Raw genomic sequence first — 26,019 nt, 5'->3', positions numbered from 1 at the left:
AGAAAACCGTAAGCTACGAACAACCAGCCCGCCCCTTGCGCCTCGTGTCGCATCACAACTTCTAATAATGATCGTATGAGTGATTATACTCCCGGGACATCATCGTATCGGAAGCCCTCTTTACAAGCTAAATACGACAGTATTATGTGCATAACCTCATATGATCCGCGATAGTGGCGAGACTTTACCTCCCAGAGGGCTATGAAGTTCATTAGATTAGGTGGGAGTTTTCACACTCGAAACTCACCCGAAACCCCCGATCATGGAAGCGAACAGCCAAGGAATTTGGCAGAATTGATGGAAATGAAAGTATAAGGAATTCAGAACACTGCATTATCCAAGACATTGTCTAGTAGCAACAAGGATTAGAGCGATCGGAAGTACACTCCCCCTTCCTGGCCCAAATCAATCGTATTAGAGAAAAACAGGAAACTATTAAGGATGCAACCTATTCCAGCGCCCTGCTGTAGCTCAACTTAGCTAACATGCATACAAATTCTTGTTTGCAAAAAGTCCATAAACTAGAATATTCCAGTTTCCATCATCTGTACGAAGTAGCCATCCGCCAATGACATAAATGGCGCTTCTCTGTCCACTCGTATATGCAGTCATCTCCAGCGTAACCAAGCACAACCAGCGTCTTCGAGTATACAAGTCTCAAATATAAATATCCTCCGCAGATACAACCCCAACCAGATCAAGACACATCCCCCCACCGTCATCATCATCTGTCTTCTTTGCCACCGCGTATTTCCAAGTCACAGCTACCAACACCACCACCACCATGGCCGCGACAACCTCAACCCCAACCCCAAACCCCACCAGAACTACCCCCATCACCCACGATGTCGATGTCTGCATCATCGGCGGCGGCGCGGCAGGCACCTACGCCGCTATCCGGCTCCACCAACACAACAAGACCGTCGCGCTGATCGAGCGCGAACCGCATCTCGGCGGCCAAACGACCACCTATACATGCCCCTCCAACAGCCACCAGCCCATCGACTACGGCGTAACCTACTTCCAGAACCTCCCGATCGTGCGGGCCTTCTTCGCGCACTTCAACATCCCCCTCAGTCGCACCGACTTTGGCTACAAGCTCGACATGTTCGATTTCCGCACCGGGGCGATCATCCCACCCCTGCCGCAGGCGGAGTCCGAGGTCGCGATGCAACGATACATGGCACAGCTGGCACGGTATCCCTTCCTCAAGACGGGGTTTGAGTTGCCCGACCCCGTGCCGGAGGATTTGCTGCTCCCGTTCGGCGAGTTCTGGGAGAAGTATGATTTGCATGCGGCGGCGGATGATCTGGGGATCACGGTCGTGCCGCTGGGGGATTGGCCGCGGTTGCTGACGCTTTATGTCATGAAGTATGCGAATGCGGAGGTTTTGGAGGGTGATCGCGTAACGGGGTTTGTGAGACCCGTGGATCGGAATAATGGGGTTTTGTATCAGAGGGCAGAGGGGGAGTTGAAGCGAAACCAGGTGTTGTTGTTGGGGAGTAGGGTTGTGGGGGTGGAGAGGGAGAGGGAGAAGAGTGATGATGATGATGATGATGATGATGATGATGATGACGCTGCTTATGTGAGAGTCAGGACGGCGGGAGAGGACGGGGAGAAGCTGATTCGCGCGAAGAGAATCATTGTCGCGGTACCCCCGACGTTCGAGAACCTGGAGTGTTTCAAGCTCGGAGAGACGGAGCGGAGATTGTTTGCACAATTCAGCCACTTTTACTTCTATACGGGGTTGGTCCGCATCCATGGGCTGCCGGCTGACGTCTGTTACGTGAACCGGACAGAAGATAACCCGGCTATGCAGCCTCGTTTACCGGGGATGATCATCCTCAAGGCGACAGAGGTGCCCGAGCTGAGGATTGTCCAGTATGCGAGTCTGACGCCTCTGTCGGAGGATGAGTGGAAAGATGGCGCTCTCAAGGACTTGGACTGCATCCGACGCAGGAGTGGGGTCGACTTCGCGGACCCCGAATTCCTGGCTCTCGGTAATCACAGCCCCTATGAGATGAGTGTCTCTGCGGAGGCAGTCAAGAATGGGTTCTATCGCGAGCTCAATGCCCTACAGGGCGAAAGACGGACCTACTACACCGGGGCAACGTTCGAGTCCCATAACACCCCCCAAATCTGGGAGTTTACCGAGCAGCTGTTGCAGAAGGATGTTCTGAAGTCACTGGAGTAGACATTTTGCTAACCTTAGACGTCATATGGATGTGTATTGGTTTGAGTGTCGAGGTAGTGAGATAGTATCGCGAATGCATATCATTGAACACTGCAATACCACACGCAGCGTAGTTTAGTAAGACCACGCCCGTTTTATTGACAGGACTCAAGCCCCGAACGTTGTGAAACATCGGGGACATAATCCGACACCCGTTAGGTACGACCAACACGGAAATCAGTCGGAGATTTTAGACAGCTGGAACTAAAATGAGCATCATGATTTTCGTTTGTCAGCCGCACCGGGGAAAAGTGCAGACAACCGATGCCATTCGCTTTGCCAGACGTTGGACAGACGTTGTCATCTCATCCATGGTGGAGATTATGATAGGTTACTGTGCACTCGATCCATCCAGTAGGATTTTCTCCGAGAATTGCTTAGACATGCATGCGTGGTCGGCGCACGGACTGGGCGCCGTCAGATGTAACCTTGATTGCACCACCTATAGGACCGTAACCCCAACAATATGAGACAATGGCAGCCAAAGCAAGTTTCATCTCATATTCACAATGCAAAATCGAGTGTCTTGGACAAGGAGCAAGAATAAATCCGCCGAGCTGTAGCATGACTCTGAGCCCAGGTGGCTACTCTACACACCGGAACATCGCCTCCCGTGTCCAGGAATCGACAACCTCCAGTCGGTCAAGAGCATCATTGACAGCCAAGAAACGGTTGCTGTATTCTCCTCCGGGCAAAATGGGGATCAGGCCATACTATGCTCGTACAAAGTTCCACGCGTCAGCAAACTTAGTCCAGGATATGGCACGCAGATTACGTACCTCATTTGCTCCGTCGCTGAAGCCACGCGGCTCAACCCAAATATGATATCCTTGATCCTGGTCCTGGAAAACAATCTGGAGTGGATAAACGAAATGTTAGCAGCCATTCAACCACGTTCCGGAGTAGCATTGCCCACCTTGGTAGGGTTCCCGAACTTTCCAATCAACTACCAATTCCACAAGGCCATCAGCTCAATGTATTCCAAGCGCAGAGTGCGGTGGGATCACCTACGCCATCATTGCGACATAGCCAGAACTCGCCATCCGCTCGGAGACTGTCGATGGTATCAGGCCGACCATCCTTCGGGAGGAGAATAAGCCGGTTTCCTTCATCGATGGTCAGCGTTCGACCAGAGAACGAGGTATAGAGTCCGGAAAGGGTTGGCATTGAAGCGGTGAGCGGAGCTGTTAGAATAGTGACGATTTGAAAAAGCGAGAACTTTGCAGGAGGGTCAGCTGCTGGATCTGGGAGACAGTGTTGCGTTTCTCGATCTTTATTCATGTCTCAAAATGCGTGAATATAACCGCCATACTCGTGATGATACCATATATAGACCACGGACTCGGAATGCCATGCTTTATTGAGCTAGGGGTTGCATAAATCCTATACGAAGTGGCTGACAGACTAATATCGTGGAACCGAACATGGACCCGCACGTATATCGAATACATCGATTCCCGTTAACTCCGCCCATAGAGTGCCCTATTTATGCTGATTAGAAACAGGGTCAAGACGCTTTTTGGCCGAAACAGCCGGCCACGACAAGGATAGTGTGCATATACGAACCGTAGCTCTCACACCGTTCCCAGAGGGGACATTGTACGATGCTTCTCCACGTCTGCTCACAAAGTAACGGTCGTAGCGTCTGCATATAGGGGGACTTTATATGCTTTTGAAAGGCCTTGCACACACACGTCCTTTTTCTATCCCCTCGTAATATTAGACTCATCAATAGTGTTTTCATCCCGACATTCTTTTTTATCTTTGATTGTATAGAAAAGCGCAGACATGATGAATCAGCTTATCCAACCAACTGCACGATCCCGGTTGCTTTTCCAGGCAGCAGCAAATGCCCTCGACAATGCTGGCGTTCCACTAAGCGGTGTACAAGCTTTCCACCAGGCTCCCAATCTGCAAGAAGAAATGGTTCTTGCAAGCATGAACGATCCAAACCATCTGGCCTATCTCGAAACACAGCATTTCACCACTGGTGAGACCGTCCAGGCAGCAGAATTAGAGCGTGCCGCTCATGCCCTGGCGCTGAAGCATGCTGTATTACGCACCATCTTTTGTTGGAGTGAATGCAGTGATCCGCAGGCAAGCCATATCGCTATGGTAGTCCTTGGCAGCGACTACCTTGGACAGACAGTCACTTTTGTTGAAGAAAATTCCCCTTTGGGCCTGGAATCCAACGATATCCATGTTCGATTTGATGTCTTGGGATCCCCTGGGTCTGCGACAGCTGGACAGTGGCGTAAAGAGATGCCCTGGAAGATCTCCGTCGCCTCTATACCAGATAAGCAGGGATCCCGCGTGACGTTGAGCTATCACCAGGCACTTTTGGACCAGACATCGGCCTTCCGACTGGTGCGGTACCTGCAGGGCGAATTAAGCACACCTGGTTCCGTTCAAGATCGGTCCGATTTTTTCGCCGTCCACAAGGGCCAGGCCTATAGATGTAGTCGAGATATCCAGGCTCGGTTGCAAGAGAGGTTCTCCAGAATAACGTCGCTTCCTTTCTCCCCCGACGAAATAGCACTCGAAAATAGATTCGGACACGGAGAGAAGATTCGCAAAGTGACAGCAAGTCTCCGCGGAGATAACAATCATGCTACAGTACCTGCATGGATGGCTCGACTGGCACTATTTATGTCAATGTGCACACTCGGAAAAATTCAAGACGCAACATTTTTTGAGCTGATGTCAGGTAGAGAGCTTCTCCCATCAGTCCACCAGGATGTGCTAGGTCATGTTTCGGTGCCGCAGATTCGGCGGTGTCATTTCGCAAGCAATGCTTCTCTATATGACATTGCCCAGGAGCTTAATTCAGAAACTGACATCGGCCATGGCTTCTCGCCGGAGCAGATACGCTCTTTGTTCCCGAAGTTAGACAAGCGGCATCTAGTGTGTCTGATCTGTCATGCAGATGAGCCTGCGTTTACCAGAGTGGGTTCCTGGATTTGGGATGGCAAGAAGTCAGAGTCTGACATACCCTTGACCGTCGAGATTATGCCCCTGGGACATGAATCCTGTCTGGTCTCCATTCGCTACCACCGCAAACAGTTCGCAGAAAATACCATCGTGGCTCTTCAGGAGTTCTTTTGTGGAATGGTCGAATGGTTGCAAGAGGCTCACAGCAATTTGAAGAACCATACCTTTGCAGCTGCGGTACAACACGTTCTTTCTGTTTGCCCACAAGCTGAGGATTATCTCAATCTTCTCACAGGCCAGTCAAGTTCTGGGACCATCGACCCAAGCCAGGAGGCTTACCCCGACATGTTCCGAAATAGTCAAATGCAAGCCATGCATAAGAGTGACATGTGCGCGCACCATTTTCTGGAGCAACAAGCCAAACGAATACCACAGAAAATTGCTCTACAATACGAGCGATCCGAATACATGACCTACAGGCAATTAGACGACCGCTGCAACGAAGTCGCTGGCGCCCTCATAGATTGGCTTGATGGCGTCCGTACAAAAATGCCCCACGAGGAAATCATCATCCCAATTTGCTTCAAAAAGGGAATTGCGATGATCATAGCCATGTTTGCTGTTCTAAAAGCCGGCGCTGCTTTCGTCGCCATCGATATTAGCCATCCGACTGATCGGATCACAAGCATACTCCAGAATACGAAAGCGTGTGTCATTCTGTGCGGTGATCAGAATCACACCGTGGAGCTGCAAGAAGCTGCGGAAAGGTCTGGGGCTTTAATTGTCACAGTGAGCGAATTGACACAGACGCAGACGCAGACGGAGAGAAAGCACCGAACTTCCGTTTCTAGGAAGGTGTGTGTGTCTGGCTCGTCGCTGGCGTTTGTCCAAACGACATCCGGGACAACAGGAACACCGAAGTGTATCATGGTCGAGCATCGCAACCTCGTGGCTCTTATGCAACCAAAGGAAGAGGAATCCCTGTGGGCTTGGACGACCATTGGGCTTCAATTGGCGAACCTGACGTTCGACATGGCTAAGGAAGATATATTCATGACCCTGAGCCGGGGCGGACGTTTGACTCTCGGTCCAGACGCAGAGATCCTCTCGCGTTTACCTGAATGGTTGGAGATGACGAGTATAACACATCTGATAACCACACCGCTGATAGCAGACTTGCTGGAAAGTCGGGTCCCGCCATACCTGACAACGATAATGCTTGGCGGAGAATCCTTCCACCCGTCTCTCATAGGGGGAGTCCCAAGTGAATGCCGCCTGTACAACGGCTATGGCCCGAGTGAGACAACCATCGTGGCAACGAGATACAGAGTATCACTGGCGGATCAGGTTCGATCAACAATTCCGGTTGGTAGTCCGTATGGATTGTGTAGGATATACATTCTAGGACCTGGAAGTTTGGAGCAAGTCGCGAAAGGGGAAGTCGGAGAAATCTGTATCGGTGGCCCTCAGGTCACGAGAGGCTATTTGGGACAATCTGATATCACTGCTGCCAATTTCATACCGGACCCTTTCAGCGGTGATGACGACCAGAAAATGTACCGGACTGGAGACCTTGGTCGATTCCTCCCCGAGGGCATGCTTGACTATCTGGGGCGCATAGACAGCCAAGTGAAGGTCCGCGGACAAAGGGTCGAGACCCTCGAGATCGAGGCATTGATTGGGCAACATGAAGAAGTCAAGAATTGCGCTGTTGTTCTAGGCGAGAGTATTGACGGAGGGACCCTCGTTGCATTTGTTGAGACGAAGACAACCTGCACAGTTGTCCAAAATGCTGCACATAATGACTGGTCACATACCATGGCCGAAATCAAATCGCACGTGGTCAATCGCTTGCCTGATTACATGATCCCTGGATATATCATAAAGGTAGACGACGGTCTTCCTCGGCTGGCCAGCAACAAGCTTGATCGACGGGAGTTGGCATCGAGGGCGACAAAACTACTGGCAATGGAAATCGATAGATCCTATATGCCAACGGAATATATGCAGCCAAGCGATGAAATCGAAAAGCAGGTTTGCGAAGCCTTCAGCACGGTGCTCTCTTGCCGAGTTGGGATCTCTGACAATTTTCTGAACCTTGGAGGACATTCAGTCACGGCTATTCGCGCAGCCAGCAGAATTAGACAACAAATCCGCACTAACATCACCTTCAGAGACATCCTAGAATGTCTGACCCCACACTCGTTAAGCATACGCATTCGCCAATCGGGCGGAATGACGGGCTCTTCTTCCGAGATGCCGCACCACTCGCCTTATGGAACTTTAGAGCAATCATTTGCACAGGGGCGGTTGTGGTTCGTGGAGCAGCTACATTCAAACCTAAGCTGGTATCTCATACCACTTGCTTTCCGGGTTCGAGGGCCGCTTCGGCTTGACGTCCTCGAGGCCGTGTTCCTTGCAATTGAACAACGTCATGAGACACTGCGAACGACATTCGAAGAACGGAACGGTGTTCATTTGCAAATAATTCATCGTTTTGTACCGAAAAAGATCCGGCTACTAGATATCGAGAGCGTTGCAGGAGATAGAGAAGAGATACTTCGTGATGCCTTGCGCCGGGAGCAAACAACGCCGTTTGACCTCAGCAGCGAGAGTGGATGGAGGCCTGCGGTAATCCGAATGAATAACGAAGACCATATTGTATCGATCGTCTTGCATCACATAATTGCAGACGGGTGGTCCCTGGGAATCCTTTTTCGCGAGGTCACATCTCTCTATTCCGCTGGGATCCGTGGGAAGGATCCAATGACACACTTGCCACCACTCCCGATTCAATACCAGGAATACTCCTTATGGCAGCGCCAGGAAGAACAGCTGATGGAGCAAAACCGTCAACTGGAGTACTGGACCCGTCAACTGCAAGGCAGCCATCCGGCAGAGTTCATCTGCGACCATCCTCGACCCCCCATACCTTCAGGAATTGCCGATGTCAGAGAGCTTAGTATCGGGGATAACTTGTACAAAGAATTGCAGCGATTTTGCAGGCGACTGCAAGTAACGCCGTTCATTGTTCTCTTAGCCGCCTTTCGAGCAGCTCATTACCGCATGACGGGGTCAGTAGACGCGACGATCGGCACTCCGATTACTAACCGCAATCGCGAAGAGCACGAAGGGCTCATTGGGCTGTTTGTAAACATGCAGTGCATGCGGATCCTGATACCCGAGGAAGAGTCATTTGAACAGCTGGTTCTGCAGGTTAAGGACACAGCAGCCGCAGCATTTGCACACGACGAAGTGCCGTTTGAGAATATCGTGTCCAAGCTGCAGCCCACACGGGTGACCTCTCGAACTCCCTTGATACAGACAGTGTTTGCTGTTCACCCCGAGCACCACGACGGAGTTCCCCTCGAAGGTCTGGAGTCAGAAAGGATTAATCTCACACATGTCACACGATTTGATCTCGAGTTCCACTTTCACCAGCATGAGCGCGGGTTTCATGGTGAGATCTTGTTTGCCACAGATCTCTTTCATCACCGGACAATTGAAACTTTGGTATCGACCTTCCATCAGATACTAAAAAGCGGCTTGAACGAACCTGACACGCAGATTGAAAATATACCTCTTCAGGACGGAACATCTGCACTTAAACACATGGGATTGATCGAGATCCAGCGCACTGATTATCCCCGTGACTCAAGTATAGTCGATCTCTTTCGCCAGCAGGTAAACTCAACACCCGACGCAACAGCCATCAAAGACAATTCGGGTAAATGGTCGTATTCCATGCTTGATCGCGAGTCCGAAAAAATAGCGGATTGGTTGACCGGGCTGGACCTTGAGGCAGAGACCGTGATTGCGGTACTTTCGAAGCGATCATGCGAAGCAGTCGCAGCATTCCTGGGAATCCTCAAGGCAAATATGGCTTACATCCCATTGGATGTCACCTTTCCCACTTCCAGAATCGAGACCATATTTTCCTCCATTCAAGGACCAAGAATAGTTCTCCTGGGGTCAGAATTTGAACCCCCGGTGATCCAGCTAGATCGTCTAGACATGGTACCGATAAAACGAGTCCTTCACACAAGCATCCAGGAGAGTCGAGAGAAGACTGAGCGCAGTCGACCCAGTGCTAACAGCCTGGCATTTGTTCTTTTCACTTCGGGATCCACCGGCCGGCCCAAGGGAGTCATGATTGAACATAGGGGGGTCGTGTTACGCGCGAGGGATTCCAGCATGTTTGCCAGCAATGACAGAAGAAAGACATTCGCGCATATGGCTAGCATTGGATTTGATGCAGCGGCTTGGGAGATATACAACCCACTGCTCAACGGCGGCACAGTGCTTTGTATAGACACCATGACGGCTCTTGACCACGCAGCTCTGTCCAATATATTTCAAGAGGAGAATGTCCGAACGGCATTCATGACACCAGCGGTATTGAAGCAGTTCGTTTTAGAGTCACCGGCTGGGATTGCTGAGTTGGATATCCTGGTTCTTGGGGGCGATCGGCCAGATCCTCGGGATTTAATCAAGGCAAGCAGGCTAGTTCACAAAGAAGTTGTCAATGCATATGGACCAACCGAGAATTCGTTTTACAGCACCTTGCATCGGGTTTCAGGCAAAAGTCAGTACCATACCGGTGTGCCTATTGGAAAACCAGTACACAACTCCGGGGCATATGTCATGGACAGAGATTTGCGGGTGATGCAGCCTGGTGTATTGGGAGAACTCGTTGTCGTTGGAGATGGTCTTGCACGAGGATATAGTGATGCAACCAAGAATTTGAATCGGTTTGTCAGCATTGAAATCGACGGTCAAGTGGTCAGGGGCTATCGCACAGGGGATCGAGCTCGGTATCGACCAGCAGACGGGCAGTTGGAATTCATCGGCCGGCTGGATGGTCAAGTCAAGGTCCGAGGTTTCCGAGTTGAGACTGGCGAGATTGAGAATGTTCTCCTTGAGTCTGGCCTGTTAGACAGTGCTGCTGTTATCCTACAGCAGGAAGACAATAAGGACCCTCAACTCGTCGCTTTTGTCACAAGAGAGAGAAACATGCAACATGCAACCCACACCCACTCAGAGCAAGACATGACAGAAGAGCACAATGTAGAAGAAGCCTGGAAGGAAATCTTCAATGCCACTGCTTACGAAACCAGCATCGGAGCTCATCATGTTGGGCGGGACTTTTCCGGATGGAAGTCAATGTACGACGGCGCCGACATCGATAAAGCCGAAATGAGCGAATGGTTGGACGACAGCATCGCAACGCTCCTGAACGGTGGGCCACCAGGTCATGTTCTCGAGATTGGGACAGGATCAGGCATGATCCTCTTCAATCTTACAGAGGGTCTGCAAAGCTATATCGGCTTCGAGCCGGTGCAGCCCCTTGTAGATTTCATCAACAAGACCATAACAGATCTCAAACCAAGCCTGGCTGACAAGGTACAGCTGCATGTCGGAAGCGCGAGTGATTTGAGCAGTATCGCAAGCAACAGCGTCCAGCCTGATCTCGTCGTGGTCAACTCTGTCGCCCAATATTTCCCAAATGCGGATTATCTGGGCCGGCTTATCGAGGATCTGATCCGTGTGCATCGTGCAAAGACGCTATTCTTCGGGGATATTCGATCGTATGCCCTGTACAGCCAGTTTCAGGTGACAAAGGCATTGCATGCTTGCGGGGAAATGGCAAGCCTAAGCGACATCCGCGAAAACATGGCTGAGACGGTGGAAAGCGAGACCGAGCTGCTGGTTGACCCGGCATTTTTCACTGTCTTGACGGACCAACTCCCCGATCTCATCCATCATGTCGAGATTCTACCCAAGAGAATGGGAGCCAGTAATGAGCTTAGCTGCTATCGCTATTCGGCTGTCATTCACGCTGTGTGTGACGACCAATCTCAGGAAGTCCACATTATAGACGACGAGCAATGGATAGATTTCAGTGCTCGTGGACTGGACCGGGAACGGCTTTTGCACCTATTGCAGCAATCTTCTGATCCATCCGTGTTAGCTATTTCTAACATTCCGCACAGCAAGACCGTGCTAGAAAGGCTCATTGTCGAAGCACTGTCAGATCCGTCCAAATCCACGGGGGTCGACGAGTTGTTATCTATCCGTCAGAAGTCCGAAGAGGTCAATGCACTCTCTGCAGTTGACCTGATGGACTTGGGTGCCCTCGCAAACTTCCGCGTTGAAATAAGCTGGGCGCGACATTTTTCACAACACGGTGGATTTGACGCCATTTTCCACAGAATAGAGCCCGAATGCAACAGGGAAAGAACGATGTTTCGGTTCAAGACAGACCATAAAGGTCGCTCAGCTCGGACATTCAGCAATAACCCAATGCAGAATCGGTCAGGGAGAAGCATAAATAAAAGGCTGAGACAATTGCTAAAGAGCCGTCTGCCATCGTACATGGTCCCAGCGGTGATCCAGGTTATCGACAAGATGCCGATAAACCACAACGGCAAGATAGACAGGCGGGTACTGGCTAGAATGGCCACAACTGCATCTTCCAAGCAGACAGAACCAGCGTCAACATATGCACCTCCCAGAGATGACATGGAACGGGTGGTTTGTGAAGAGTTTGCAACTGTACTTGGATCGGAAGTTGGTATCACCGACAGCTTTTTCAATCTTGGTGGACACTCCTTAATGGCAACAAGAACAATCTCTTCCATTGTCAAGCGATTGAAATGCATAATCACTGTCCGCGACTTGTTTGACTGTCCAACGCCGGAGGCTCTGGCGAAGAAAATATCATCGATTGCCGGTGAAAAGGGACCCATGGAAAGCGAGAGCGAAGACATCATAGTCTTTGCCGATCTCCCCCCAATGAAGTTAGATGGTTCGCAGGAGGCAGTCGAGGCAAGTGGTCTCTGCGCGGAAGATATTGAGCAAATCATGCCATGCACACCTTTTCAAGAAGGTGTACTCACCACCGACATGGTCGTTAGAGAATCCCCGACTTATCAGGCTACTATGAGACTCGAATTTGATGGAATTTTGGATTTCGACAAGATGCAGTCAGCATGGCAATCAACGGTTGAGCGAGAGGTAATGCTTCGAACGGCTTTCCTGCCGACTACCCGAGCTTTGCATGGACAGGGGATTTGCAGTGGTGCGTTTTTGCAAGCGGTTCTTCGTAACAACTCCGAAGAAGTTGTCAGAGTCGCTACCATTCGAGGGTTTGATGCGGAAGGGCACACTTCACCACCGGACCTTAAGATGGGTCACATACCAGTCTCATTGTCTTGGGTTCCAAACAAGAACTCTGATGATCATGAATTAGAGCTAACAATCCACCACGCTCTATACGACGAGGCGTATTTGACTTCAATTCTCGACGGGCTATCACATGATTACCATCGAGCCAGTGAAGGTAGCAATGAAGGGGGTTGCGAAAACGCTCGCGTTCCTTTCACGGCTTTCGTCCGTATGCTGCAAACCAAAGAGCACTCAAAGACTTCTTTGTTTTGGAAGGAGTACCTCAAAGATGCCCCAACCAGTACTTGGCCCATTCCAAGCGGTCTGAAAGGTCCTATAGGAGGAGAAAATATTGCCATGGTGAGGGCCTTTGAGTGGAGAGGTAACGCGGGAAAGGTATCCAAGGCGTTAGGAACCACGCCTGCTGGAATGGCGAGAGCAGCCTTCGCCTTGACTATTGCGACACACAGTGACTCAGACGATATCACTTGGGGAGAGGTTTCAAGTGGGCGATCTCATTCGGGTTTTGTTGCTGGTCCCTGTATTGCAACACACCCGGTGAGAATTCGTCTAGCTGCAAAGGAAGAGCAGCTAGACAATAGTATCCCACGTGGAAGAGTATCGGTGGATACGCTTCTCAGACGTACTCGAGATGCATACTTGGATACAATACCCTATCAGCATCTTGGTCTGCAACCCATTCGGCAGCTGACTGGGAATCCCGACTTGCTGCCCTTCCAGGTACTCTTCGTCTACCAGGAGTCGGTTTCAAGAGATCTGAACCAGATCAAGCCATGGGGCAACTTCAGAACCGGTGATAGCCAGATGAGCCATGCAGAGTTCCCCCTCGTGCTCGAAGTTTCTTGTCATAATATAACTGGCCATATCTCCATGCGGGGTGTATTCGACCCATTCGTGCTTCCATCAGCGGATGTGGAATGGATCTTGCAACATGTTGCTGACTCGCTCGATCTGATTGCTTGCCGTGCGATGTCCGAGCCTGATGGAAAATGTTCCGAGGCCAGTCTCATCATTAGTGACCATGAGAAGAAGATCCTCGAGCAAGTGTCAGCCGGCGGGAACGCTGTAACATGCGAAGACGCTGAACCGGTTCCTACGGTGGTCGACATCTTCCATCGACATGCGACCGATGCACCACAAAAGATTGCCATCCAAGTCGAGAGAACCGATTATGCTACATATCAACAAATCGATCATTCAAGCGACCGAGTTGCCTCTGGACTCCAAAAGCTGATCACCAAGCATGCAACCAAGACGCCTACTCAACAATACATTCCCGTCTTTTTCGAGAAGTCGATCGACATGGTGACTGCCATTTTGGCGATTTTGAAAGCCGGGGCGGCATTTGTTCCCATGGATGTTCAACATCCGATGCAGAGATTGGAGGCAATTTGCGAGGCTACTCGAGCCAGCATTATCATTTGGGACGGCATCAACGGCGGTGAGAAGCTGCGCAATCTAGCGAAGTCGACAGGAGCTATCCTACGCACCGTGAGCGACCTCATTGAAAACGAGAGCCAACCATTTATCCAAAGAAGGCTCGCTTTGGACTCCTTGGCCTATGTTCTCTTCACATCAGGGTCCACTGGGGTACCGAAAGGAGTCATGGTTGAGCATCGGAGTCTGGCCTCGTTTGCGCTGTCCGAAGAAGGAAGTACAGATTGCTCCTGGACTTCCAACCGCCTTGCGCTACTTGCGTCTACTTTCGATGCATCAGTGGGCGATCTGTTCGCGACTCTCAGCAAAGGCGGTCGGCTTTTCTTTGTGGAACAAAACAAGTTGCTGCCCCGGCTAGGATATTGGCTGGAAGAGTTGAACATCACACATCTGGCGCTGACCCCTACGTTGGGTGCTCTCATGATGAAAGACCTTCAGAACAATCAGCGACTATCCCACCTCCATACACTGGTCTTTGGGGGTGAGCCCTTCCGTGCAAGCTTACTCGATCAAATACCCAAAGACCTGACCATCTGGAATGGCTATGGTCCGACCGAGACAACTATTGAGGTAGCGGCCTGTAAACTACAAGGCCCTGGTGTCGACATGCGCCAGGGCCGGCTCTATGTTCCGATCGGAAATTCTAGCAAGGACAGGCGCATTTATCTGCTGCGTCCTGGAACACAAGAGCAGGTTCCCATAGGATCGGTCGGAGAGATGTGTATTGGCGGACCACAGATTGCGCGAGGATATCTAGGCCAACCTGACCTGACCGCAGCACAATTCACCCACGATCCGTTCTCGCCGACTAGACACGGGAAGTTGTACCGCACAGGGGATATAGCGAGACTCCACGGTGACGGGCAGCTTGAATATCTTGGTCGAATAGATGGACAGATCAAGCTTCGAGGCCTTCGGATTGACACGAATGAGATCTGCTCCATCGCACAGAACCACCCACAGGTCATGGCTTGTGCTGTAGCTAAGGTCCAGAGCAATGGCAATGAGACTTTGGCAGCAGTCGTCGAGGTGGACCGAAAGCTTGCAATCAACAAGGACATCTCCGAAAGCGACATAAAAGAGCACATTGCACACAGCGTTCCGGCTTATATGGTGCCCGCTTGTGTATGGCTGCAAACGACACCATTGCCCCGAACAACGAGTGGTAAGCTGGACCAACGGGCTATCAGCAAGATGGCAGAGAGCAAGTACAAAGAGCATAGAGAGAACCTCTCGACTAAGGTACATCTTCCCGTTCAGGCGTCACCGGGAAGCGAGGAAGCCAAGATAGCCTCACTCTGGGCAAAGGTGCTAGGGGCAAAAGAAGATGCAATAGACATCACTGCAACATTCTCTCAGATGGGTGGTGACTCTATTCGGGCCATTGTACTGCTCGCGCTACTCCGACGAGATGGTTTGCACTTCGATATGACAGATTTGTCACAAACGTCAACGGTTCAGTCCCAGGCTGCCAAGCTTCACGAGAGTAAGACTGTCAACGGCAACCCCAGGTACCTACGCCTACATGTGCGCCCGGAGAGTGAAGCAATCATCGTCCTCGTTCATCCTTTCCTCGCGCAGTCGACTGTGTTTGAGCCTCTGGTTCCGTTATTGGATGAGTCGTTCGACATAATTCTCGTCAACGACCCATTCGTCGGCACTTCCAAGTGTCCGGAAACGCTGACCGAATGGGCGAGCTCTTATCTCCATGACATCCAAACTCACATCCAGTCCGACCGGCCCGTGTTCTTTGGCGGATACTCCTTTGGCGGTCTAATTGCATTTGAGATGGCTCTCCTATGGGACAAGCAGTGCGCGGGAAATCCTGCGTCCGTCATCTTGCTTGACCCAGGAACCTATCGAGCAGAGGATGTCCCCTTGGAAAATGCGAGTGAAAGGGACGATATGATACGAAGCTCACTCGGTATGGCAGATATGGGGTCGAAGGACATGTTGCCATTCCAAGAACACTTTAACCGCCATGTCAAAGCTCTGAGGCAGTCTCACAGCCCACCCGTGTTTCAGGGGAGAAGCCTTCATCTGGCGTTACCTGATCGACTGCACGATGGGGTGGTGGACTGGTGGAGAGCCCAATGCAGCAATGTCACGTGTCATGTGCTGGACTGCGGCGACCACTACGCGTTGTTGAAGGACAACGCCGCACTGGGAGCAGTGAGTCGCTTGATCAACGAGCATTGTCACGCCTGCATCGACGAAGCTCGCTCCATGGGCAGCACCAGTTCGGGGTTCTTGGTCGATGGAGGATCGTCGAGAACAGATGTATCGACGGAAGATGATGGTGATGTTGGAGCGAAGTAGATAGATGGAGGAAGAGGGAAAGGAGAACAAGCGAGACAAAACAGAACCGCGAGAACGAGGGCCCGATTAGGCAAAGTGCGGACGGGGTCTGGGGCTAGCCTAGTCGGGACTAGTTCCGGATCAAAAACCCGGAAAGCCAAAAAGGTCGTGCCCGGGATCGAACCGGGATTGCTGGAATCAGAATCCAGAGTGATGACCATTACACTACACAACCAATTGTTGAATCAGGTCGTCTCATGTGGTTATATAAGCCAAGGTTCAAATCTACCAGATCTGTTCCGGACACAACGCGAACCACGGTTTTTTTGACTTATTTCCTGATTTCAGAGTTACTCCCTAGTCAAACTATGTCTTTTTCCTAGAACCAGCTGGTCTGCAGTTCACAAGGCAACTTTTTTTTCTTCTTTTGCTACACAGATGTCAGGCACCCAGGCACCATATATGTCCTATCTCGTACTAGCGTTACCTTTGGTCGTGCCCAAACAGCCAATCAGCAGTTATGTTTCCTATATCTACACGGCAAATCGAGTTTCTCCTTGTCTCCTGTAGACGGTACTTCGTTCAAAGCTCTCGACAAATTTTAATTTTCCATTCCCTACAGCTACTAGTATAATCCGGGCTATTATCCTGACAGCATTGTCCTCTTCCCGTGACATAGTTTGCTGATAGTCTGATCTTCCACAAATGTTGCGTTTTTCTCGTCAACACCAAAGTATATGTTCACCCACCTACCACCGTCAATCTCTACAAGCTTTCACCCACACATTCACCAGAATAAATACACTTCCCCCCATTTTTTAATTTCACGACTCCTATGGAATCCCTCTGCTGAAATTACTACGAGCCTGGCGACGATGTGGTTTCTCCGCGCGGTTCTGCTGCCACTTCCCGGTATGAGGCATTTCGTCGACCATATCAATGTGCTAGTTCAGCAGTGGGAGAAGGTGTATCGGATGGTTAGTGGGGGGGGGGGGGGGGGGGGGGGGCGGTCGCATATTGATATCTGGCATCAGCATATTGCTTGGTTGAAGGATGTTGTGCCGGAGGAGCGGCTGGTGGTCGTGGATGTGAAGGAGGGGTGGGAGCCGCTGTGTAGGGCGCTGGGGAAGGAGGTGCCCAAGGATATCCCGTTTCCGAGGATTAATGATGCGGAGGCTATTGATCGCACGGCGAAGGTTTATATCAGCCGTGGTATGGACATGGGCATCTGTAGAAACCATATGTTCTAGAGAAGAAAGTGGCATCGAATTAGAATGAAAACCAGATCAAAAGTCTGTAACAACCCGAATACGGTGGTGTAATAACCTGTCCGATCCACATCCTCCCTCCCCGCCCCCATGCAGCCAGACAATCAACGGTGCACCACCAAATAATGCGGTGAAAAGATACAAGAATAAAAAAAATAAAAACATACAAACAGGAGGGATTCGCTGGTGGTCACCCACCCAACTACTAACCTCCCGGCGTGTGGCTTAAGTACGGCTGAGCGGACGGGAAGCCCTGTTCTCCACACCCTATGGTCGTATGTGCTAGCTTTCTCTGGGATAAGAATGATGTAGACAAACAGATTGGCTCTGGAATGCAACAGTGATGAGAGGCGTGGACTGGCGACATCCGAGGTGGGCGATTCTCAATCACCGTTCAAGCAGCATCACCTCCAAGCGATCAATAGGAACAGCAGCAACCCATTCCCGTCGCGGGGGAAGAATGGCCTCATGGTCCAGAGCAGTCACTCTCGATGATTTAACTGGGTGGATGGAATACCGTTTCAGCAACTGCGATAGCGAGAGAAACAGCTCTAGATAAGCAAAGCTGAGCCATTACCAAGTCAGTCTCTGCATATCGTTCAGTTGACGGTCGAGAACACATACTGAATGCCAACGCACGTGGATGCGCCCTTGGAAAAGGGAACATAGTAGTCGTCGCGCAAAGAAGTGGCCTCGGTATTTTCCTGGACGAGCCACCGACTGGGTCTATATCGCTCGGGGTCTGGGAATGCGGTCTCATCGCGAAGATACCAGATTGGGGAGCTGGAGATCATCGTCTGATGCTATCGGTTAGAGACTATTTTTTTGCATTATAGTAGGGATCGACGTACTCCACCAGGAAGATGCTTCCCCGCTAGCAAATAACCCCCCTGTGGAACGATCCGGGGAAGCATAGCGGCGGCAGCCCCGGTCCACCGTATGCCCTCCTTAACCGAAGCCACAAGTCTGGGTATTGACTCCAGTGCAGACATATCAACGGACCATCCAGCTGCTTGCAGGTCAGAGACTAGATCTTCTTGAAAGGTTTGGTTGAGAGACAGGGCGTAGAGAATATGAGCCAGTGTCGCGGAGGTCGTGTCGGTACCGGGGCCAAGCATCTCTTTCGCTTCTGATAAAGCTGACTGCTCGGGTATTCTCTCTTCAGACATGACTTTGAGAAAGGATAGGCTGGGTGCTTTCTCGGTATCTTTTACGGCGAGGAGTTGCGAATCGGCCCACTAGCGATATGTCAGGGAGACCTGTATGACGGGAGAGAGTCCACGTAGATATCGTCCTACCTGATCGAATTGTTGCGAGCTCGTTACCGAAGATAACACCAAGCCAGTTACCTTGAAGATCCAATCTGCAAGATAGTGCCAGAGACCGACAAGGATCGGGAAGTTTGTATACTGGAGTTGAAGGGGTTAGCCCACTCCCAACGACATGGACTTGAATGCCACCAACCACCGGCATTTTCGAAGACTTGATGTCATTTTCTTTGATAACGGCAACTTCCTTTCCCAGATGAAGTGACTTGACTGCCCCAATTGCATTTCCAAAGGCAAACTTTGCTGAACAGCCCTGTGAGAAACAGTCGAAAAGTCGTGGGGAGAATACTACTCACAAACGATGTCCGATTCCAAGGCGCGACAGGTTGGTCCGAGATCAACGGGGCCTTTTGCACTGACAGACGCGAGGTACTTAACCCATGAGTCGATCGTACCCACCATCATATCCGTCAATGCGGGGACCTTGCTGCGATTGAACACTATCCCCATGTGGCGCCGACGTTGAGCATGCTCCTTCGGATCACTTTCGCGTCACCGATTAGCCAACGCGTGCCGGTTTAACATCAATGGAAGTACCCACGTAATCGAGAACAGCGCAGGATGCCCATCCTGCACGAATTGACTATAGACCCGAGGGTCCTTGGCGAACGGACTATTCGGTGCATGGACCTTCTTGTATATGTCCAGTGAATAGAATGAGACTTGATTGGGGCCGATGCGAACGAGGGGACCTGGGAGAGTTGCCTCTCATCAGCGATGGCCATGACTGGCGGAAGGTCGCCCACAAACCAAGCCTTTTGTGTAGTTTGGGAAGCTCCAGCGTGATCCTGCCCTGATACTCGACGGGAAACTCCCACAGTAGACGCGAAACAGGGGCTAGGAACCCTGCATTGGGTATTGACGCCAGAGGGGAGAGGAAATATGTGTATATAAGCTTAACGGTTAGTAAAACTCCAGAGTCTGTCGGATCATGTTATGAATCTACATACCCAAGCTCCAAGTGCGACTAGCACCAGCCCACTCGATATGATGAACACCATGATGTGCCCTGGCTTCGACCTCCCCTCCCAAAAATCCAAGCGACACATAGTATTATATTTCACGTCCGTCCGCGGACCCCGCCAAGCGAGCAGTCTACTTCAGAGCCTAACTCATTCAGGGATGTCCACCGAAACGGGTCTGATAAGGGTTCTGGAAGCCAGGTTGCGATCGCGGCATTCGTACCCGCAATGTGAATAGATCACCTCGGCAATCCTCCAAATGGCGCCATAGAGCCCTATACGAGGTTTTAATTTACCCACCATCGCGACTCAACATGTGCCCATGACGCCATCCACGTGGACAAAGAGCGGGCCCGGAAGGCGTCATTCAGACCAGTGGTTCTGTATGTCCCAGTTTCGATTACGATGGCCGATCAGTTAAAGGGGCCTGTGTTGTCTGCTGGTTTCGCAACCCAACTTTGGTTTCCAATTCGATTCGATCGGCGCTGTCACGAGCCATGACGGGCAAAGATCACCCGACGTCGAGTTCGGCGGTCGTTGACTTGAAGAACGATGAGATCGCGTTGGTAGGTTCTCGGTATTGCTTGCTCAGTGAGACCAGCCAGCTCACGAGTCATAGGAACGCCTTGGTTATCAACAAGTAGGTGACAAAATTCGTGGAAGGGGCTTTGTCTTGACAGACATCTAGGTTCTTCATCGGAGCTACTCGCTCTTTGAAAACTTCTCCACCTCTTTCGGTTTGTTTTCCTGCCCGACCACCTAAGAGGTGAGATCTGACTCGGAACCCCAAGCGGCATTGTATTTCGTCGGAGGTGTTCGCGTGACCTTTACTACTGGAATTGCAGCTGGAGGTCCTTTGGCATACTGGTAACTTCGACATGATTGCGCGAAGTGTCATACACTAACACATCATCAGGACAAGCTATATCGTGACGTGCGTCTTCACGTTTATCACCGCCGCAGTCATTGCAGAAGTCTGTTCCGCGGCCCCGACTGCAGGATCAATCTACCTGTGGGCTGCAGAAGCCGGAGGCCGGCGATTCGGGCGGCTGTTTGGATTCATCGTCGCCTGGTGGAGTACGACTGCCTGGACGACCTTTTGTGCCAGTGGGTCTTCTCGATTTCTCACGATGTCTGCAGAGATGTAATAAGACAAAACAGGCAATACCCAGTCCACAGTCAACTATATGCTATCTGTACGTCAACTCATTTCAACAAGATCGTCTCACAGGATACAATGCTCACAAGCTACAGGAGCTGACCGTATTCAACGTGGACTTCCCAACAGACACATCTAGCATCAAATTCCGTGCACTGCAATGGATCTGCACGGAAGTGATGCTGGCATTGGCAGCATGGATCAACCTTGGCTCGCGTATGTAGCCAGCTGCCTCACCCGAGCGTCACCAACTAACAAACCCCAGCGCGGATATTTCGATATGTCTTCTGGCTTTCGACCGGAGCCGTGTTTCTGGATTTCATCCTCAACCTTGTCTGGCTTCCGATCGGCGCGCATGAGACTTATGGCTTGCGTACCACCCACGAAGCATTCATGACCACGTATAACGGCACCGGAGCCCCAGCTGGTTGGAACTGGTGTCTGTCGTATTTGGCGACCGCAGGGATTCTGATCGGATTCGATGCATCGGGGCATGTTGCCGAAGAGACGAAGAACGCCTCCCTTAATGCAGCGAAGGGGATCTTCTGGAGTACAGTCATCAGTGGAGTGCTAGGACTGACTGCGGTGATCCTGTTCCTGTTCACAACAGTATGTTACTAACCCTCATCGTCGCACTGTGGAGGTTGCTAACTGACCACTTCCAGCCCCCCATCGACGTCCTATTCTCATACGACGCCCCGCAGCCCTTCGTGCCCTTGTATGCCGTCGCCCTCGGCCGCGGAGGCCATATTATCATGAACATCCTCTCCATAGTAGCTTTATGGCTCAACACCGCGATCGCAATCACCGCTGCCTCACGGCTGGTCTTCGCCGTCGCCCGTGACGGCGTTCTCCCCTTCTCTAATTGGACCTCTCGCGTCTAGGAAGAAGGCCAGCCGCGCAACGCCATCCTCGTCGTCTGGGGCGTGTCTGCCCTGATCACCTGCACGATCCTCCCTTCGGCTGTGGCGTTCACCTCGCTCGTCTCCGCCGCTGGGGTCCCCTCCGCTGCGGCATACGGACTGATCAGTCTGGGTAGGCTGACTCTGACGCGCAAGGAGAAGCTGGATGCGAAGTGGTCGCTTGGCAGGTGGAGTAAGCCGTTTCAGTTGATTGCTGTGATTTGGAATGCCTGGGTTGTGGCGGTTCTCTTCTCTCCGTATGAGTTTCCGGTTACTGCGGGGACGTTGAATTGTAAGTTCCCTGTTTATGAAGTAGGAGGGGGGGGGGGGGGGTTAAAGACGATAAGAACTGTACTGATGCCGGAATAGATGCCCCCATTATCATGGCGATTGTGACGATCTTTGCGGTGGTGTCGTGGTATTTGACCCCGGCGGACGCGTGGTTACGGCAGGAGTTGATCGAGCAGGTGGCAGCCGCATCGACGGAGGCAGCAGATTCCTAAATCTTACTTCCATGGGCTAGGGAGATTCGGGATATAGATGGTCAAAATGCTGGTTTCAAATCTGAGGAGAACAATATGCGCATGCCAAATAAATCATAGTTGTGTGGGGGGGAAGGGTGACCCAGGGTACCTTTACCTGGTAATCTAGGTGGCTAGCTAGCCAGGAGGACGAGAGAGGATAAGGAGGCTGCGGGGGCAGCAGGCACTGCAACATCTCGTTTGCTTCTACAGGGAAGTAATTGCTGACAACATCCCACTATTCCCCAGCACCTCATTTCTTACCCATAAGACCCATCACAAATTATGCATACCAGCGAACATCCGAGCGACCAATCCCCCCTCCAAAAAAGACCCAAGATAGGGTTCCGTGGCTTCTCCATCCACCCACGGAACCCCGTCTCAACTAAATCCCATTAGTCGGAATTGCTCCCCACATGTAACTTCACATACGAGCTCTATAGATGATATAATCATGACACGAACGCCCTCACCTCCATTCTTTGTTCGCTCCCTACCTAAGGTACTTTCCCCTCACTTGCCCGTCCCGTCGCACGGACACGAGCTATGCATGCAACTGGTATTTATCCTCCGCGCACCCCTCCCCACCATCCACCCATTCCCACCGAAAGGAAAGTATGTATCTCCGACCCTTACGTACCCTTTCCCGTCCCCTGAAACAAAAACACTACTACTACTACTACTACTACTGCTACTCCCACTTCATCCGTACAATGTCAACAACCACCAAATACGGCGCGATCATCATCGGCTCCGGGCAGGGCGGGACACCGCTCGCCCGGGCCCTCGCGGAAGCAGGGTACAATACCGCGCTGATCGAGAGGGAACATATCGGGGGCTGCTGCGTGAATGATGGCTGCACGCCGACCAAGACGATGATTGCGTCCGGACGAGTCGCGCATTTGTCGCGTCTGGGCCCGGAGTATGGAGTCCACATGGCGGGGCCGAGTAAGTCGGTGAGGAGGAACGAGGTGACGATTGACATGACGAAGGTGAGGCAGCGGAAGCGCGATATAGTGACTTCGTTCCGGACGGGGAATGAGAATCGAGCGAAGGGGGCGGGGGTGGATGTCTTGATGGGGGAGGCGAGCTTTGTGGGCGAGCGGACGTTGAATGTGGTGATGGGGGATGGGAGTCAGAGGGTGGTCAGTGGGGAGACGATCGTCATTAATACCGGGTGTCGACCGGTGGTTCCGCCGCTGAAGGGGCTGGAGAAGGTGGACAGACCGAGAATCCTGGATTCAACGTCCATCATGGAGCTTGGGGAGGTTCCTGAGCATCTGGTTGTGGTCGGGGGTGGGTATATTGGGGTCGAGTTTGGCCAGTTGTTCCGGAGGCTTGGGGCTAGGGTTACGATCGTCCATCGCGGAGGGCAGTTGCTTCCGCGCGAAGACAAGGAGTTGGCTGATGCGCTCCTGGATATTTTCCGCGAGGATCATATTGCGGTGCATCTGGAGACAACGCCGACTGGGGTTTCGTCGGGTGCGAAAGGGTCGTTCGATGTATCCATCAGGGATAAGTATGGAGAGGCGGTGTTGAAGGATGCATCGCATATCCTGTTTGCGGCAGGTCGAGTCCCGAATACTGAGCGGTTGAACGCTGCAGTGGCAGGGGTGAAAACAGATGCAAAGAGATATGTCGTCACCAACGAATTCCTCGAGACCTCCGCTCCGGGAATCTATGCCATCGGCGATATTAGGGGCCCACCGGCTTTCACGCATATATCCTATGATGACTTTCGCGTTCTTCGGTCAGCTTTGTTGCCTTCGCCCCAGACTGCCTCGAAGCTATCGGTGAAAGACCGCCTGGTGGCCTATGTGGCATACACAGACCCACAATTTGCCCATGTTGGGCTGCATGAGCATGAAGCGCGAGAGAAGTTCCCTGATCGGACCATTCTGACTGCGCAGATGCCCATGACTTATGTGGCAAGGGCACTGGAAACGGCAGAGACAAGAGGCGCAATGAAGGCCGTGGTAGACGGAGACACGGGACATATTCTGGGATTCTCTTGCCTGGGCGCTGAAGGGGGAGAGTTGATGAGTGTGGTGCAGGTGGCGATGATTGGCAACCTTCATTATCAGAAACTACAGGATGCAGTCCTCGCACACCCGACGTTTGCTGAGAGTCTGAACAACCTCTGGGGGTCTTTGAGATGATTTCGTTTCTGACCAAACTGTGTACATGCTGCTGTTAGGCTAATATGGTAATCTGCGGGTATGGGTAATGGTTGAATAGTGCGTACAGAGGGATTTTGGATTGAATAGCTTCGCAAAATGTATGATATTCGAAGGGGATCAAAGTGCGATTCAGACTGAGGTCGAGAACACCCGGAAGAGCTGGACTGTTACAGACCACCGAACAGTGCCAGTGAATGAGTAGCTACGATGATTTAGGGAGTGAACACCACTCTCTCACCAGGACCAGCATGTTCTGCCGCCAGATCAAACGCCTCCTTCCAGTTCTCCAACGGAAACCGACCCACCGTCCGGCTCCCAGCATCCTTTCCCAACTTCAAGACCCCCGATTCCACCATCTGAATGACCCTGGCAACATCCCCTCTCTCATACATCCACTTACCCTTGATGGTCAGATCATTGCGCATCACATTCACCAATGGAATGCCCACATCCTCCCTCTGACCCCCCATAAGACACACCCTCCCGGAGTGCCTGAGCGACAGGATGGCACTTTTCACATGCGTCGAACCCGCCGCCTGCGGGGGAGAGATATCGAAGAAAACATCCGCTGGCCCAAACTTCGCCAGGCTCTCCACCTCCTGCTGCACATCATTCGTGATAGGCACCGCCTGGATGCGATCCTCCCCAAACTGAGACGCAAAAAACCCCCGCACCGCCTCAAGGGTCTCCTTATTCCGCCCCATCGCAATAACACTCGACCCCATCGAGAGAGCGACCTGCACCGCCGCACTCCCAAACGCCCCCGTCGCCGGACTGATAATGACACGATCACACACATCCAATCCGATGGCACGCAGTCCCCCGAACGGCACAATCTGCGGCAGCATATAGAGCAGGTCTTCAACGGTATATCCAAGCCCGCCGTCGGACGGATCCCCAAGCAACCGCTTCTCATTCAGCGGGAAGCAGTTCTCGAGCGGCATTTTCGCATATTCGGCATATGTCGAGTCGCGCCACTCGCTGTGCATCATGCGCTTGCTGGCCTCTGTGTGGCCATCGTGAACCCCGGAGAGAGCGCCGATGCTGGGGTTGTCACGTCCGCGGATGAAGATGTCGATGAGGACGAGATCTCCGGGGTTGAACCTGGTGGCGTCAGCGCCCACCGCGACAATGCGTCCGATGGCCGCGTTTCCGGGAACACATGGTGTGGGGAGGTTGTATTTGCGTGTGCCGTTGTAGATCTCCCGTGAGTAGGAGAGCAGTCCGGCCACGAGGATCTTCGCAACTGCTGTTCCGGGGGATACCTGGGGTGTGGGCCGTGTCTCGACTCGAAGGGGTTCGCCGATTTTGTCGAGGACGAGCGCCCGGTGGGTTGTCGGGAGAGAGAAGGGGGCGGCCATGGTGGAGTCTGAAGATATATGTATGGTATATAATTCAGAAGAGCTGATTGCTTTTGCGGTTTTCAAGGCAAATGCTCTCCGGAGTTTATATTTTGCCATTTTTGTACTCATGTCCATGGCTTAGCGTAAGTCCGTTAAGTCCGTCGAAGGATTCCTTCATTCTTCGTCTCCCACATTGAAGGGGATAACGCGGACATAAGGGACATAGGAGTTATGGACCAGGCCAGATATTCTGGGCCCAGGTTGTTAAT

At 51.8% G+C, this 26,019-nt stretch overlaps 8 protein-coding genes and 1 non-coding gene across 9 annotated transcripts; 5 read left to right on the top strand and 4 right to left on the bottom strand.

Annotated features, from left to right (window-relative positions):
• Nucleotides 1-784: 784 nt before the first annotated feature.
• BO70DRAFT_386954 (FAD/NAD(P)-binding domain-containing protein) lies at nt 785-2,194 on the top strand (the record flags this gene model as incomplete). The annotated part of the gene is made up of 1 exon (XM_025545866.1): nt 785-2,194. One exon carries the CDS (start codon nt 785-787, stop codon nt 2,192-2,194), a length of 1,410 nt encoding a protein of 469 aa, XP_025400017.1.
• A 386-nt stretch (nt 2,195-2,580) lies between these two features.
• On the bottom strand, nt 2,581-3,400 carry BO70DRAFT_428844 (uncharacterized protein; the record flags this gene model as incomplete). Its single annotated transcript, XM_025548014.1, has 4 exons — nt 2,581-2,946; nt 3,013-3,087; nt 3,150-3,179; nt 3,245-3,400. 4 exons carry the CDS (start codon nt 3,398-3,400, stop codon nt 2,818-2,820), a joined length of 390 nt encoding a protein of 129 aa, XP_025400016.1. The 3' UTR covers nt 2,581-2,817.
• Nucleotides 3,401-3,809: 409 nt separating this feature from the next.
• BO70DRAFT_403852 (non-ribosomal peptide synthetase) lies at nt 3,810-16,108 on the top strand (the record flags this gene model as incomplete). Its single annotated transcript, XM_025547049.1, has 1 exon — nt 3,810-16,108. The coding sequence occupies exon 1, from the start codon at nt 4,022-4,024 to the stop codon at nt 16,106-16,108; it is 12,087 nt and encodes a 4,028-aa protein (XP_025400015.1). The 5' UTR covers nt 3,810-4,021.
• Nucleotides 16,109-16,250: 142 nt separating this feature from the next.
• On the bottom strand, nt 16,251-16,322 carry BO70DRAFT_t145. The gene has a single exon. It is a non-coding gene; the product is annotated as a tRNA-Gln (tRNA).
• A 640-nt stretch (nt 16,323-16,962) lies between these two features.
• BO70DRAFT_395994 (uncharacterized protein) lies at nt 16,963-17,337 on the top strand (the record flags this gene model as incomplete). The annotated part of the gene is made up of 2 exons (XM_025546582.1): nt 16,963-17,064; nt 17,122-17,337. 2 exons carry the CDS (start codon nt 16,963-16,965, stop codon nt 17,335-17,337), a joined length of 318 nt encoding a protein of 105 aa, XP_025400014.1.
• A 290-nt stretch (nt 17,338-17,627) lies between these two features.
• BO70DRAFT_386952 (benzoate 4-monooxygenase cytochrome p450) lies at nt 17,628-19,684 on the bottom strand (the record flags this gene model as incomplete). Its single annotated transcript, XM_025545865.1, has 9 exons — nt 17,628-17,920; nt 17,980-18,152; nt 18,207-18,593; nt 18,654-18,764; nt 18,820-18,926; nt 18,980-19,167; nt 19,225-19,375; nt 19,434-19,578; nt 19,634-19,684. The coding sequence occupies 9 exons, from the start codon at nt 19,682-19,684 to the stop codon at nt 17,743-17,745; spliced, it is 1,491 nt and encodes a 496-aa protein (XP_025400013.1). The 3' UTR covers nt 17,628-17,742.
• A 458-nt stretch (nt 19,685-20,142) lies between these two features.
• BO70DRAFT_386951 (amino acid transporter) lies at nt 20,143-22,240 on the top strand (the record flags this gene model as incomplete). Its single annotated transcript, XM_025545864.1, has 11 exons — nt 20,143-20,211; nt 20,265-20,285; nt 20,334-20,382; nt 20,437-20,512; nt 20,562-20,752; nt 20,807-20,841; nt 20,900-21,020; nt 21,070-21,413; nt 21,470-21,652; nt 21,689-21,998; nt 22,076-22,240. 11 exons carry the CDS (start codon nt 20,143-20,145, stop codon nt 22,207-22,209), a joined length of 1,533 nt encoding a protein of 510 aa, XP_025400012.1. The 3' UTR covers nt 22,210-22,240.
• Nucleotides 22,241-22,848: 608 nt separating this feature from the next.
• Nucleotides 22,849-24,499, top strand: BO70DRAFT_386950 (FAD-dependent pyridine nucleotide-disulfide oxidoreductase). The gene is made up of 2 exons (XM_025545863.1): nt 22,849-23,243; nt 23,313-24,499. The coding sequence occupies exons 1-2, from the start codon at nt 22,941-22,943 to the stop codon at nt 24,384-24,386; spliced, it is 1,377 nt and encodes a 458-aa protein (XP_025400011.1). The 5' UTR covers nt 22,849-22,940; the 3' UTR covers nt 24,387-24,499.
• Nucleotides 24,500-24,619: 120 nt separating this feature from the next.
• On the bottom strand, nt 24,620-25,768 carry BO70DRAFT_370779 (putative alcohol dehydrogenase; the record flags this gene model as incomplete). Its single annotated transcript, XM_025544765.1, has 1 exon — nt 24,620-25,768. The coding sequence occupies one exon, from the start codon at nt 25,766-25,768 to the stop codon at nt 24,620-24,622; it is 1,149 nt and encodes a 382-aa protein (XP_025400010.1).
• Between the last annotated feature and the right edge of the window lie 251 nt (nt 25,769-26,019).

This window comes from Aspergillus heteromorphus (genome assembly GCF_003184545.1).
Source record: "Aspergillus heteromorphus CBS 117.55 chromosome Unknown BO70scaffold_10, whole genome shotgun sequence".
NCBI lineage: Eukaryota > Fungi > Ascomycota > Eurotiomycetes > Eurotiales > Aspergillaceae > Aspergillus > Aspergillus heteromorphus.
The sequence above is the reverse complement of the archived record's forward strand: the minus strand, read 5'-3'. Positions and strand labels throughout refer to the sequence as shown.

What these genes read in the sequence shown, in the direction of transcription:
- BO70DRAFT_386950 (XM_025545863.1), top strand. Translation starts at nt 22,941, where the DNA reads ATGTCAACAACCACCAAATACGGCGCGATCATCATCGGCTCCGGGCAG. An exon ending in GGCAGCGGAAGCGCGATATA is followed by an intron (nt 23,244 to 23,312) that starts GTGACTTCGTTC and finishes TTGATGGGGGAG; the next exon opens with GCGAGCTTTGTGGGCGAGCG.